At 59.1% G+C, this 14,521-nt stretch overlaps 2 protein-coding genes across 14 annotated transcripts in view; one reads left to right on the top strand and one right to left on the bottom strand.

Moving 5' to 3' along the window:
- Window positions 1-10,843, top strand: part of CASKIN2 (CASK interacting protein 2) — a 77,589-nt gene extending 66,746 nt beyond the window's left edge. For 5 of the 10 annotated variants that reach the window (XM_065034028.1, XM_065034027.1, XM_065034026.1 and 2 more), the window contains 17 exons: window positions 98-195; window positions 276-421; window positions 538-633; window positions 1,481-1,611; window positions 1,834-1,942; window positions 2,084-2,192; window positions 2,502-2,596; window positions 2,690-2,807; window positions 3,053-3,214; window positions 3,612-3,736; window positions 4,160-4,241; window positions 4,348-4,442; window positions 4,658-4,768; window positions 4,884-4,985; window positions 5,221-5,359; window positions 5,667-8,265; window positions 8,467-10,843. In XM_065034028.1, the coding sequence (XP_064890100.1) occupies window positions 98-195; window positions 276-421; window positions 538-633; window positions 1,481-1,611; window positions 1,834-1,942; window positions 2,084-2,192; window positions 2,502-2,596; window positions 2,690-2,807; window positions 3,053-3,214; window positions 3,612-3,736; window positions 4,160-4,241; window positions 4,348-4,442; window positions 4,658-4,768; window positions 4,884-4,985; window positions 5,221-5,359; window positions 5,667-8,265; window positions 8,467-8,563 (4,414 nt within the window). In that variant the 3' untranslated portion in view covers window positions 8,564-10,843. The remainder of the gene's footprint in view (window positions 1-97; window positions 196-275; window positions 422-537; window positions 634-1,480; window positions 1,612-1,833; window positions 1,943-2,083; window positions 2,193-2,501; window positions 2,597-2,689; window positions 2,808-3,052; window positions 3,215-3,611; window positions 3,737-4,159; window positions 4,242-4,347; window positions 4,443-4,657; window positions 4,769-4,883; window positions 4,986-5,220; window positions 5,360-5,666; window positions 8,266-8,466) is intronic. The other 5 variants (XM_065034033.1, XM_065034031.1, XM_065034030.1 and 2 more) reach the window with 5 other exon arrangements.
- Window positions 10,844-11,636: 793 nt separating this feature from the next.
- The window catches only part of TMEM94 (transmembrane protein 94), a 45,591-nt gene continuing 42,706 nt past the window's right edge, over window positions 11,637-14,521 (bottom strand). For all 4 annotated transcript variants that reach the window (XM_065034038.1, XM_065034040.1, XM_065034037.1 and 1 more), the window contains one exon: window positions 11,637-13,812. In XM_065034038.1, the coding sequence (XP_064890110.1) occupies window positions 13,740-13,812 (73 nt within the window). In that variant the 3' untranslated portion in view covers window positions 11,637-13,739. The remainder of the gene's footprint in view (window positions 13,813-14,521) is intronic.

Below are 14,521 nucleotides of genomic sequence, written 5' to 3'. Positions count from 1 at the left end.
CTGTCCCAGCCCTCAGCCTGTATCCCTGTGCAGGTGGGGGCTGTAGGGACAGCACATTGGGGACGGGGGGTGGACTGACCCTTTCCTTGTGTCCCAGGTTCTCGGCGCTGCATCACGCAGCCCTGGGCGGCAGCCTGGACCTCATCTCGCTGCTGCTGGAGGCCCAGGCCACCGTCGACATCAAGGACAGCAATGGTAAGGGGTGACCCCCACCACGGCCCTCCGAGTGAGGCCAGGGGCCTCACCCAGCCCTGCTGAGCCCCGTTCCCCCGCAGGGATGCGTCCCCTGCACTACGCGGCCTGGCAGGGACGTGTGGAGCCGGTGCGGGTGCTGCTGCGCGCTGCCGCCTCCGTCAACATGGCCTCGCTGGACGGGCAGATCCCGCTGCACCTCTCGGCTCAGTATGGCCACTACGAGGTGGTAAGTGAGAGCCCAGAGACACCCACACGCCCTCCTGGGTCTCTCTCGGGTGCGCAGAAGGAAGGTGGGAGCGCGGGATGCTGCTGAGCCCCATGTACCATGTTGCTCCTCTGCAGTCGGAGATGCTGCTCCAGCACCAGTCCAACCCCTGCCTCATCAACAAGGCGAAGAAAACCCCCCTGGACCTGGCCTGTGAGTTCGGGCGGCTGAAGGTGAGCACAGTGGGCTCTGCCCTGCACTGGGCACTTCTCCAGGGCTGGCTCTGGAGCTGGTGGCTCCTCCAGGAGCAAAGTGCTGGGTCCAGCTCCATCCACTCTCCCCCCAGCCTGTGAGCCCAGCAGGCAGCACCTGCCTCCTCCTGTGGATCCTGAACCCAGGAGCTGCGGGATTTGCTCTCGACCTCGCGGCAGGGCAGCATCGGGCTGGGAGAGAAGCCAGGAGTCCTCGCTCCCGGTTCCCACAGCCTTCCCCCGCTCACCCTGGCTTTGCTCCCGTTTAAGCACAGTGAGGCTGAGCTGGCTAATCCCCGCAAGCCCTGAGCGCCTGGCCCCACTCGGCTACTCAAGGTCCCTGGCACGGCTAGCGGGGACAGGGCCACCCCATGCTCTGGAGACCCCAGACCAGCCAGCACCACACTGCTGGGCTGGAACATGGCCAGCCAGACTGTCCCGTGCCCCACTGAGGAGGGGACCAGGGGCATATTCCCATTTTTGGAGTATCTATAGTGTCTGCAGCTATAAACAGGGCAGTAAAAATAACTCCTCTGTGCGTCTGGGCTGCCCTGAGATGCTGAGAGTCACTCTGGGCTTGGAGAGACTGGAGATTTTTAGGGCTTGGTCTGAAAAGTCTGATTATGGAAAGACTATTTCTGGCTATTGTGACCTTTTATGGCCCCTCGCGACAGTGTGGCCCCTCCAAGCTCCGGCCAAACCCTGAGGCTGTGGATGGATTGGGGCGGCGGGATGGGGAGCAGAGGGCTGGTCCCGAGGGTGAGCGCGTCGCTGGGAGGGTGCGGGTGGGGGTACCTGCACCCCCTGCTCACCCCTGAGCCCTGTGCAGGTGGCCCAGCTGCTGCTCAACAGCCATCTGTGCGTCGCCCTCCTGGAGGGACAGTCCAAGGATGCGACTGACCCCAACTACACCACCCCGCTGCACCTGGCAGCCAAGAACGGGCACAAGGAGATCATCAGGTAACCCCCCGCCAGCCCAGGACACTGCCCCGTCCCCAAAAAACCCATCATGGCTTCAGTCCTGCTTCCTCCCAAACCTACCTGCCTGCTGCAGGCTTGGGTCCCATGTCCCCAAAGCCTCAGTGGTGCAAGGGGGTTTTCCCCTTCCCATCACAAAGCAGCTGATCACCCGGCCCTGATGTCCCTGTCCTCTTGTTGATGCCTCTCCCTCCGTCCTACCAGGCAGCTGCTCAAGGCCGGGATTGAGATCAACAAGCAGACAAAGACAGGCACGGCCCTGCACGAGGCCGCGCTCTACGGCAAAACTGAGGTGGTGCGGTTGTTGCTGGAGGTGAGTGCGGTGGGGACAGGGCTGCACGGGGGGACAAGCTCTTGGGGCTCAGCCATCACCCCCTTCCCCTCGGTCCCTCCGTCCCTTTGGGTCCGGTGGCAGCTGCGGGGTCCGGTCCTGATCACGTCCCCCCCTGGGCAGGGTGGCGTCGACGTGAACATCAGGAACACCTACAACCAGACAGCGTTGGACATCGTGAACCAGTTCACCACCTCGCATGCCAGCAAGGACATCAAGCAGCTGCTGAGAGGTGAGGTGGGGTTGGTGCATGGCCAGGTGCTGAGAGGGGCTTCTTCTTCATGGGATCTGCCCGGGGCTCCCAGTGCTCGTGAACAGCCTAAACCAGCCTCTGTGAACATCAGCATCCCAATCTCATCAGACTTAGACATGCCCTCGTGCTCCGTGTGGGTAATGTCCAGGGATCAAGTCCTTCCTGTAGTATTAATGTTCTTTTCTCCCCTTTCCTTGCTCTTGTTTTCTCCTTCTGCCTTCCCCAAACTGCTTTCTTTCTTCCCTGTGCTCTGGCACCTCCTTTCTTCCCTCCATCCCTTGTCTTCAGAGGCATCAGGAATCCTGAAGGTCCGAGCTTTGAAGGATTTTTGGAACCTACATGATCCAACTGCTCTCAACGTCCGGGCAGGAGACGTCATCACGGTGAGGCTGCTCCCTGCTCCCCGTCCCTGTGCGCCACCACAGCCCCCGGTACCAACCCCGGTACCAACCCCGTCCCTCTCGTCCCCGTGGCAGGTCCTGGAGCAGCACCCGGACGGGCGGTGGAAGGGACACATCCACGATGCTCAGAAAGGCACTGATCGGGTTGGGTACTTTCCCCCCTCCATCGCCGAAGTCATCAGCAAGCGAACAGGTCTGTGGCTGTCCTGGGCACACCGGGGACAGTCCCCTGTGTGAAACCATCCCAGCCTTCCCAGCACCTCCTGTAGCACAGGTCCCCACAGCCCTGGCTAGTGAGTGGGGAGAAGGACGCAGGTTGGGCACAGGGGGTTGTGTCCTCGGTGGGGTGGCAGTTTGGGGCTTGAGGCTGAGCTTCCCCCACCCTGGCCCTGCGTCCTGCACGAGCTCTGACCACGTGTGTTTTGTCTTTGAATGCAGGCATGGTTGTCCCCCGCGTGGCACCCGCGCACCAGCGCCAGGGTTCCCCCGTCGGGCCGCAGCTCCTCCCCGATGAGTGTCCTCACCAGGCAGCCCCGAGCGTCCCAGCGCCCTATGGCCACCTCACCCTAACCCGGACGGCCCCGGGCCCTGACAGCTCAGGTCAGGGGTGCAGCTGGGGAGGGAGAAGGGTCCCCAGCCCTGCCCATGCTGGGGGACATGGGGGGAGACTCTCCTTCCACCTCCTGGCAGGGAAACAGCCACACAAGAGGGAGCAGCTGCAGGGAAAGGGAGTTTAGCGGAGCCCATAGAGCAGCCCCTTTCCTCCTTGTGTCCTTGGCCAGGCCATGTCCCCATGTCCCCTTCATGCGTCCCCTGCGAGCCCCTGTCACCCTGTCTGTGTTGTGCATGCCAGAAGGTGGAGGGAGTGATGTGTCGTCTGTGGCTGGAGGGATTATGTGGGAGACTGGTTTTTACTGGCATTGCTGTGCCCTGCCAGGGACCTCTGTGCCCTGTGTCAGCCCTGGGGCATAGCTGACATCCCCCTACCTGTCCCCAGCAGCAGGAGACAGGAACAGCGTGGGCAGCGAAGGCAGCATCGGCAGCATCCGCAGCGCTGGCAGCGGCCAGAGCACTGAGGGCACTAACGGGCAGAGCACCAGCATCCTCATCGAGAACGTCAGGGTAGGTGCCAGCGCCCGCTCCCCCCGAGCTGCTCCCCCAGGTCTGCCCTGGGCTGGAGATGGAGCCCCAGCAAAAGAGGGGGCTTGCAGGAGCCAAGCATGCTCCACCAAACACCTATTTGCTGCCAGGACCTAGCAGGGGGATGCTCTTGGGGGGTCCCCAGTTGCCCCCCCATAGCACAACTGGCTCTTTTGAGTGGAATTGGAGGCTGTGGTTGGCATGACACAGCATCTCCACTGTGTCCTGTGTCATCTGAGAGGAGAAAAAGAGCCCTGGGCCAAATCCTGCCCAGATCTCTTGCTGGTGGCCAGCTTGTCACTGGGTGAAGCTGTGCCAAGCACAGGGACCCCACTCTGCTCCTGGGGGTGTGACAGGGCTTGTTCCCAGAGCAGGGGTCCCTTCGCTCACTCCTCCTCTCCGCAGCCGCTGCCTTCCACCGGTGACGACCTCCAGCAACACCTTTTGGGATCGGAGTTGCGCAATGGGCAGTTGACCTCCACGGCAGGTGAGGGATGTCACAACTCCGTGGGGCCTTGGGGACAGCTGTCCTTCCCAGCCCTGGGGGCTTCTTGCTGCTCAAGTGCCCCCGTGACGGTTCTTCTCTCTGCCAGGACCACAGGGCCACCAGACCCCCGGCAGCTGCCCCCCTGGAGACAGGGTCTTCTCCCACCAGTTCTTGCGGCCTGAGCAGCTCCTAGAGGGGAAGGTAACTGGGTTAACTGGGGACCTGGCGGGAGAGCCGCGTTTGGGGCACTCAGCCCAGCTCTCACTGCACTGGGGACACAGGGGACTAGGTCTTGAGGACACTGGGGATGGGTGGGATTGCCTAAAGAGATCCTGTCATCTTGCCTGGAGCAGCCAGGTCCTTCCAGCCCCTGCAGCCCCCGTCACGGGCTGCTCTTTGCCCTGTCCGCTCCCCAGGACGCAGAAGCAATTTACAACTGGCTGAGCGAGTTCCAGCTGGAGTCGTACACTGCCAACTTCCTCAATGCCGGCTACGATGTCCCCACCATCAGCCGCATGACCCCGGAGGTAAGGACGGTCCTTCACCCCACGGCCAGCACCCCCGAAGCTGCCCGCAGCGGGTACCCCCTGCCCCGTGCTCCCCGTACCACTAGTGACCACAGCCGTGCTCTGTTCGCATTAGGATCTGACGGCCATCGGCGTGACCAAGCCAGGCCACAGGAAAAAGATCTCCACCGAGATCGGGCAGCTCAGCATCGCCGAGTGGCTGCCCAACTACATCCCGGTGAGTCCCCGGCACCGGGGCTCTGGTCCAGCACCCTCTTTTGCCCAGGTCTTTTCTCTGACCTGTATTATTAACCCAGGACAGGGCAGGGGCAGACTCTAGGTAAATACATGCTGCAACAGCCTGTGTTAATGCAGTCAGAGAGACTCCAAAAATGCCGTCTCCTGGCCAGAGAAAGGTTGAAGGTGCTGCCCATCCCTCACTGCTCACGGCAACGTCTTCATGTTCTTCACAGGCTGACCTGATGGACTGGCTCAGTGCCATTGGGTTGCCCCAGTACCACAAAAAGCTGGTGAACAATGGCTACGACTCCATCACCATCGTGACGGACCTGACGTGGGAGGATCTGCAAGAGATCGGCATCAACAAGCTGGGTGAGTCCATGCCACCATGCTGGGGTGGCCCAAGGTAGCCGAGTTTCCCACCCAGGTCCCCACACCCTGACCTCCCTTCGTCTGGGAGGTGCAGGCATGTCCTGAGCACGCAGAAAGGGTGGTTTGTGGCAGGCTGGAGCGGGCCGAGCCAGGTGGACACCAGGCATAGTTTTTCTCCTGCTGTAGGCAGGGTTTGGATAACCTGGAGGCCTTTGCCCTGGTTGGTGATGTGACCATGGCCATCAAACAAAGGTTTTGGGGGCTGGAGCCGACCTAATGCCCCTTTCCTGTTGAAACCTTCCTGCAGGTCACCAGAAGAAGATCATGTTGGCTGTCAAGAAGCTCAGGGACCTCCGCAAAAGCCTCAACCAAGCCGAAGCAACTCTGGCAAGACGCAAAGTCCCTGGTGCCCTGGACATTGTCACCATCGAGTCTCTGGAGAACGGGGAGTGCCAGTCCCCACACACCCCCAAAATGACAACCTTCCAGGACAGCGAGCTCAGCTACGAGCTCCAGACGGCCATGTCCAACAGCTGCCACGAGACACTTGGCATCAAGAGCAGCCAGGGGATGTCACGGAGCCAGGAGAGCATCGGGGTGCGGTCCCGGGGCTCAGGGCACTCACAGGACAACGTGCTGTCCCGGCGCCTCTCCAGCCCCTCGCAGGAGAGCCTGGGCAGCGGGGAGAGCAGCAGCAGCAGCGGCCAGTCCTGCGCGCCGCCCCGCAGCAAGGAGAGCCCGGCCAGCCTGCCGGCACGGCCCAGCCCTGAGCCCTATGGGAAACTGGTCTCCCCTGAGGGGCTGAATGGCTTGAATGGCTACACCAACGGTGGGAGCAGCCCTCTCAAGGAGAGGAACCTGCCCGAGGGCACGGATCAGCACACCCGGCCGGTGGCTCAGAAAAGTGCCGGGACACCAACGGTCACCCCCTGTACCTCTCCCCAGACCCCCAGCAAGGCGACGGCCCCATACGTCTTCATGTACCCACACGTCTCCTTGAAATCACCTACAGCCCCAGCCCACCTGGGAGCGGAGCAGCCCAAGACCCTGGCGCATCCCTATCCCTCCGTCTCCCCCAGGCAGAAGAGCAGCCTGCAGACATCGGCCCAAAAAGCCTTCTCCTACCTGCACAGCCAGTGCGGCCCCGCAGAGCCGCCCACCGTACCGCAGCCCACGGCCGGGGAGCAGCACAACGGGGGCGAAGGCTTCAAGTACAAGAAGCGATCGCACAGCCTGAACCGCTATGCGCTGTCGGACGGGGAGCACGAGGAGGAGGAGGGGGCGCCCACCAGCACCCTGGGCTCCTACGCCACCCTGACGCGGCGGCCGGGCCGCAGCCAGATGCCACGGGCCTGTCTGCAGACGGACACCAAGGTGACCCGCAGCCAGTCCTTCGCCATCCGTGCCAAGCGCAAGGGCCCTCCGCCACCGCCGCCCAAGCGCCTCAGCTCCGTGTCCAGCGCCCTCGCCGCCGAGGCGGATGGCGATCAGCCCCCCGACCCCCGGCAGCAGCCCGCAGCCCCCCAGGACGTGGCTGACGGGGGTGCTGGCCCTGGTGATGCTGGTTGTGTCAGGACAGTGAAGAGCCTGGCAGCTGCTCTGGACGGGACATCAGGGGCAAGTCCACCCAAGCCCCTCCTGGCCCCAAAACCGCTGCACGTGGCTCAGGACCGACTCTCCAGGGCAGACGTGGACGATGAGTCTGACAAAGGCTATGATGCCAGCAGCACCGCGCTTTCTGACACCAGCAGGGACCCCTTTGAGAGCAGCAAGCCACGGAGACGGACACTCAGCGAGCCCAGTGCTCCCATGACGGAGGCTGCGCAGGATGGGCGGGAGGACGCCTGCTCGGACACGGAGGAGGAGGCCAAACCAGGGGTCTCCTCCTCATCCTCCCAGAACAGCTCCAGCGAGTGCATCCCCTTTGCAGAAGAAGGCAACTTAACCATTAAACAGCGGCCAAAGCCCGCTGGGCACCCCAAGGCTGACGTGGCTGCGATGGACACAGAGCCTGGTTCCCAGCCGGCAGAGCCCCCCTGCTCTGCAGGGAAGGAGCCAGCGGTGCCCGCTGCTGCCAAGGAGCCGCCTGTGCTGGAGTTCAACCTCACCGAGTCGGACACGGTGAAGCGCCGGCCCCGCTTCAAGGAGCGGGAGCCGCTGCAGGCGGTGCTGAAGGCGTTCAGCATGGCGGGGCAGGCCGAGGCGGGGGCCAGCCCCGCGCCCCAGTACGCACAGGCACAAGCGGTGAGCATCGTGGGCCCCGCCGTGCCGACACCGGTGCCACGGGCCGGGCTGGCCGGGGATGCGTTTGACGATGACAGCATGGAGTTCAGGATTGCCGAGATAGAGAAAAGCATCTTGTCGCTGGAGAAGGGGATCAAGAAGGCACCAAGCCCCACCAAAGCCCCCAGCCCTGTGGAGCTGCTCAGCACCACTGTGGTGAGGACACCTGCGCCAGGTACGGGGGCTTTTGGGGGTGTCCCCAAGGCAGTGGTGGAGCCTGAGTCTCCCTCCTGCCCGGCTGGGCCGGTACGGGAGGTGAGGAGGACGTGTGCCACCACGTGCCACGAGTCCCCTTCCTTCACAGACGTCCCCGCCAAGCACACCTCTGTGGCATCCACCAAGCTTGTCTTCTCCGGGCCCAAGACAATCTACCAGCAGGTCCTGCAGCCCTCCCGCCACACCGTTGCTCCCTGGGTGGCCACTGAGGCGGTGCCAGATGTGATCGGGTCCCTGGCCGGTCCCAGCTCGCTGACGCTGGAGACGGGCAGCAAAGCGTCGGCGAAGCCTTTGGCAGCTGCCCCGGGGGCCGCGCTGGCCCAGCAGCGGCTGGAACAGACCAACTCCACCCTGGCTGCCGCGCTGCAGGCAGCCGAGAAGAAGATCACAACGGAGGAGGCAGAGAGGTGAGAAAGCACTGGGACAAGGGAAACGCTGGGGTTGGAACTGGGAAGGCCCTGGCGAGGGCAGGCGAAGGGCTGTGTGCGGGCACACGCCTGTGCCACACCGGGTCACACTGGGAGGGTTGTGTCCAGCCTGGCCAACCCCACCCCATCAGCACCTGAGGCCGTTGAGCGATGTTCTGACTCTGTCCCTTTCCTCTCCAGCCACCCCAGGGCCGTGCACTCAGCCAAGAACATCCTGGAAGACATCAGCAACATGTTCGATGACCTGGCCGACCAGCTGGACGCGATGCTGGACTGAGACTTGCTCCCTCCTTCCCCTCCTCACCTCCGGCTGCTGCGCCAGTGCCCTCCAGACGGGGGGAGAGCGGACCCGGCACCGAGTGGTGCCTTCGGGTCTCCCCGGCCACCTCCATCCCAGCACTCTGCGCCACGCTGGGAATGCAGCCGCCCCTCTGCCCACCCAGCTCTGTGCCACACGTGCCGGCGCGGCCGCGGGCCGGTTTCCGAGGGGGTCAGGCCTTTCCCACCAGACTGGCAGCAGGAGGAGAGCACAGAGGGGCTGCACACGCGGTCCTGGGGGCCTCGGAGAAGCCCTCACATCCTTGCACAGAGCCAAGGAGCCTCCACAAGGGACCTTTCTCCTTCCACGCTGCATTGCTGAGTCTTGCCTCTCATTATTTATCCCCTGCCAACAATGTGTCAAAAGAGAGACCTCCCCAGGCAGCCGCCACCGAGCTGGCTATTTACTGAGCAGATCCCAACCCCAGCAAGGCCTGACAGCAGCTAAAAGAAGACAGGGCTTGTCGCAATTTGGCAGCTTGCAGAGCGAGAAGGAACCTTCCTGCTTTATTTGTTGCTTTTCCAAATGCGTCAGCGTCAGGGCGGCGTGTAATCTAAGTGGATGGAAATCCCTCCGGTGGGACCCGCGAACCCCTCGAGACGGGGCTGGCACAGCCTGCGGAGCAGCGGACGCTCTGCCGGACACGGAGATCTCCCTGCCCCTTCCTGGGGCCGTGAGGATGGTGACGGCAGTGCCGAAGGCCCGTGCGTTTGTGCCAGTCCGCCTGGATCGTGCTGCTAAATGCAGGCTGCCCTCTGCCGACACCGTGCCGACGCAAACCTCCGCCCCGCTGCTGCCAGGGTGAGGTAGCAGCATGGTTAGCGCTTCCCCGACACCCCATCCCTTTTTTTGGGGAGAAAACGGTCCGTTTTCCCAGTCGTGCTCCCTGCGGGGAGCTGCTGGCACAAACTCCGCCGTGAGGGTTGTTGAACAGTAGCGGCGTTTGGGAATCTGTGAGATGTTTCTGTGCAGCCCCGCGGGAGCGGTGACCCCGCGCGCACCGGGGAGTTCAGCTCGGCAGCGGCTCCCGCGCGGTCGCAGCCCCGTGGCCGGGGAACGGCAGCGATGGCTCGTCTCATCCAAGCGGTAGGAACGGCTGCATAGCTCCAAGACAGATGTCTCTAGCAGGATCTGTTCAGTAGTGCATGTCTAAATATGTCTAAGAGCCCCGAACTTGGCTTGCGCTCGGCATGCCAAGCACATGAAAGCATCGGAGCACCAGAAGGGAACCTAAGATTGTGCTGAAGTGCCATTTGCTACAAAAATTCCAAACAAATGGAAAAAAAAAAATCCACGTATTCCCCCCTTTTAAAAGAATCGCCAATGCAAACTGGAGAGGGAGAAGGTGGCCGAAGAGGTGGTTGTTTCCCAGCCTTTTTGGGAGTTTGCGATGGGATCAGCTCTGCAGCCCCTCGTCCCCACGGGGAGCAGCCCCTGTGAGCTCTGGGGCTGAAATACATTGAAAAACCCTGAAAAAAAGAAATCATATCATTGGTGGGGACTTGAGGTCAGTTTGAGGTGGTTAAGACCCTTCTCTCCCAGGTAGTTGGTTGCTCTGATTTATCTGTCACATTGAGTGTATTTAAGTGACCGTGTCTGACAGGCAAGTGCTACGTCGTGGACCCGATTGTTTTTAAATAGCTACAACCAGTGGCACTTTATCAAAAGGTTTGCAGAAACCTTTTAAAACTGATTTTTTTACTCTCATGAGTCAACCTGGGACAAGCCCGATTATTTTTTTCCAGTGTTGATAAACTGTAAATGTTTTTGTTTTTTTTAAAACGCCAATGTATATATTTTAAATGTGATTTATTATATATATATTTACTAACCAGAACTGCAAGTCTTGTACTCTAGGGTCAGGGAAGAGGACACTGGGGTGGAGCTGTCGCTGTCTGAGCCACCTGAGGGCAGCACCACGCTGCTCTCGTTGTCAATAAGGGAACTTAACATTTGATTTTGCAGAAGAATGACTATTTTTTAAGGTCTAGATCTCTATTTTGAAGCTACTGTACGGAGTGTAAGTTATGTACACTGCAAGTGGGACTAACTGACCCCGGCTGCACCTGCTCCATGCAGCAAGACAGTGAGGGGAAAAAATAGCCCGTGTAATCACCAGACTGACAACAGATTTTAAACCATCTGCTCTGTTTGTGTTAATCATGTGTTTTGTTTTCCACTAACATCCATTAAGACTAAATTCTATTAAACAGTGGGGCATATTTTACCCTTTTGATAGTTTTGCCTAGTTGTGTCCTTCGTGTCAAATTGCACAAGCTTGTCTCCTGCTCTAAGTTCATCGTGGATCAGCTTTGTCCTGCCCCTCGAGTGCTTAAGATCTGGGTTTCCTCAGATAATCTGCCCTGGTAAGAGTCCTGCTGTCGCCTCCAGCGGGGTTAATGTTCAGTTTGAGTTTTACCACCACGGCAGTAACGTGGTGTAAGAGTTGGAACAAACAGTATTAGCCTGACCATCGCCATCAGGAACAGATGTCCTGCTAGTGCTTCTCCATCCTCCTTGGTGACCAGAGCGCAGCCATGGTGACACCAGCTCCTGCTTTGCTCAGAACAAGAAGCCCAGGCCTCCTCACCTTGCCACGCTGCTGTTCTCCAGCACCGCGGTGCCTGTCCCAGCTCAGCACCGCGTTCTCCCCCAGCGGGTTTCACGCTGTCACACCTGCCAGGGCCGGAGCAGTGTCTGAACAACCACCTTGCTGCGCCTGGGTGCAGGAGACCGCGAGGGAACCGGACTGTTGTTCTGTAGGAAGAAGCAGGCAGAGCTGGACAGATTTGCCCAAAGCTGAGCAGAAATTAGGAAAAAGTGCCAGGATCCAGGTCCCAGGAGTATCAAGCTCTCAGGCTGTGTCCCTACAACAGGTGAGCCAGGTAACTCCCCTACAATGGGTAACTTGGACCCTATGACACACAATTTTACCTCCTCTCTTTGCTGGGTGCAAACGCTCTCCTGCTCTCACTGGGTGTTATCCAAGACAATCATTTATTGCCATTCATACACTGGATGCATGTGGGTCTGGGTTTGTTTCCTTTTTTTTTTTTTTTAATACAATTTACAAGTTTTAATACAAATCAAATATTTTTTACATACATCCCAAAAAAATTTAATATAAAATATACACCATTTAAAAACATCTTGATGTAGGAAATTTCTCTCTGAAGCCGTGCATGCTGACCCTTGGACACCTCAGTGGCCGAGGGAAGGGTGGCATTGGCAACACCATCCAAAGGCTCATTTGTCCGCCTTGGCTCCCTCCAAGCTTATCAGGGGAAGGAGGGTGCAGGAAAATAACGATTTGTGATCGCCTGGAGAAGGAAACCTTGGAGGTGCCTCCTCCAGAGGAAGGTGCAACCAGCAGGAAGCCCCGGTATCTGCTGCCTTTTGTTACCTACCACAGTTAATGGCAAGAGCTGAGGGCTGGGGGAAGGTTCCTCTGCAGGAAGAGCTGCGAGCAGCTCGGTGCTGCCTCTGCCTCCAGCTCGGCTTGGCCACAGCGGAGATTAGAACCCCCTGTGAGCTGCCCCCGCTTTGCTCTCCTGCCAGAGCCACAGCAGGAGCAGGGTATTGCTCAGACACACAGGACTGTGCGTGCTCCGGTTCTGCTGAAACGTGAGGAAGACGAGGTGGAGCAGCAGGGCAGAGCTGGGGGTCCCAGCCAGCTCCCTGCCTGCCACGGAAGGACCAGCACCCCTTTGTTAGTCTAGGGGGCCAAAGGGGAAGTAAGAGCCCTATATTGTAGTGTGTTAATATTGGGAGCAAAAATAGTGCCAGGATTTACCTGCTTTGGCCAGTTTTTAGAACTAAGCAGGGAGTCAGCATCTCCATGAGCTGCAAATATTCCGGTATCCAAGCCCGTGTGCTCCTGTGTGGCCCCTGACCGTCAGCCCACAGCGGCACCAGTGTTCCCAGTGCAGCAGGGGGCTGTTCAAAGCTCGAGAGCACATGTGCCGCACTGGGGCAAATCACAGTTTGCAGCAGCTCTCAGGGGAAGGCGTCCCCCACCAAAACGAAGAAGAGACCTCCAGTAAAACAGGGAACAGACGTGAAAGCAGCAACATGGATGAGAGAGACTTCCAAACACTATCACAGAAAGATATGATGAGGGGGGTTTCCCTGTGCCTTGGAGAGCAAGTAGTGGATGCAGCACAATCCCAGAGCTGGGGAAGGAGCCGCTGTCCAGCTCTGTGTTAGTCACAGCTGCAAGACACAGATATCCCGCCTGCACAGACTTCCCCCTCCATCCACAGCAGGATAGGCAGGTCTCAGGGTTTATCTCTAGCTATGCCCCTCTCAAACAGGCATTTTACTGAAGCGGAACAGCAATTCGAATCACAAAAAGGAGGACAGTTATAAACCTCTTTGGGGGTTGTCAAAGCAGATAAGAGCTGGTTCAACAGGGCAGGAGGAAGCTGAGCCGTGCTGACTCCCAGCAGGCAGAGCTGCCCTCGCTCTGCACCAGATCCCTCGGGTCAAACACGGACAGCTTTTCTTAAAACCCTGTCTCATCCCTCTTCTCTTGAAGCTCTCAACAGCTGGCATATGGTGGAAGCAACAACGCTAGAGGGCAGGTCTGGTCCAGCCTTGGTCTGGCATCCAGAAGAGATGGCTCCTTCCCCCCAGGACACAGGGAGGTAGGTGAGGGCAGGCACACACATGCATCATCCAGGAGAATGTGCAGAGATGGAAAAACAAAATGGGTTTAAATCTCTTGTTTCAGAAGCCCCATGTCTCCCCTGCTGGCCTGGATTCTCCTGTCAGGTCCTGCAAACCCATCTGCTCACACAGAGGGAAGGAGTCACTTCATTTCAGTGTCACCATTATCCTAACAAAAGCCTTTAGTAACAAATAAATAAAGGAAGAGCAGCCTGAACAGCCTCCAGAGCTTGCAGGCTCTCTTGAGAGCACCCTAGCAGGCTGGGGAGGGGCTGCATACCTGCTGGGGGATCCTGACAGCAGCGCCCTGCCTGCCGCCCCCTGGAAGGTGTTGATGGAGTTTTGCAAGGAGACTGCCTGGCTTGCATGTGCGAGGGAAAACTCCCCGAGGCATTGGTGCAGCCACTTTCCCAGTGCAGCGTACAGCTCTGTGGCCCTGGCTCCAGGGAACTCGAGCTGGGAGGGTTTAAAACGGTGAATTCATCCCCAGCTTTGTTTCAAACTGCAACTTCTGTCGCTTTTGGTAACGGACCCGGACCCTGGAGAAGGCAGAAGAGAGAAGAGAGTCAGCATGTGGAGGGGTGAAAGGCAAACAAGGCTGTGCAGCTCCAAAAAGCAGGGAAGCCCTGGCCTGAGCCCTGTGGTACACTGGGAGGGGAATCGAATTCAGAGAAACCCATGGTCTCAGTCCTACCCTATCCAGCCAAGTCTGACCTCCAAGGCCACGACACACAGCAGAAAAAGGTCCAGAAGCCCTTCCCATGAACAGAGACAGCGGCTGTGTACCCATCGAGGTTCCCTGTCATCCCTGCTGCTTTTCCTCACCAACCCCTTTCCTGAATCAATGCTCATTAGCGTTAACTCCCAGCTCTGGCTGCTCCCTGTGCTACAAAGAACAGCCAGTCGCTTTGCCTGCTATTAATTCTTGGCTTCAGCCACTTCCCGTGAAAATGAGTCCCACGGTCCAGGCACTGTGTGAAGACGTACTTCCTCCACTGTGATTCAATGCCTCTCTGTCCTCATGGGATGAGATGGAGAGAACAGCCCTCTCCAATTCCATACTAATATTTCATAGACCTTGGCTGTCTCCCTCTCATTGGTTTGAGATAACGAAATTTTGGCCTCCCTTCCTGCTCCCAATCACTGCCCTGACCCTCTTTCCTGCCCTGTGCTTCCTCCCTGAGAGGTGGAACGTGAGCTTGCACACCATAGCCAGGTAATTTACACAATGCAATCATATTTTCCTTT

This window comes from Columba livia, chromosome 18, assembly GCF_036013475.1.
Source record: "Columba livia isolate bColLiv1 breed racing homer chromosome 18, bColLiv1.pat.W.v2, whole genome shotgun sequence".
NCBI lineage: Eukaryota > Metazoa > Chordata > Aves > Columbiformes > Columbidae > Columba > Columba livia.
The sequence above is the reverse complement of the archived record's forward strand: the minus strand, read 5'-3'. Positions and strand labels throughout refer to the sequence as shown.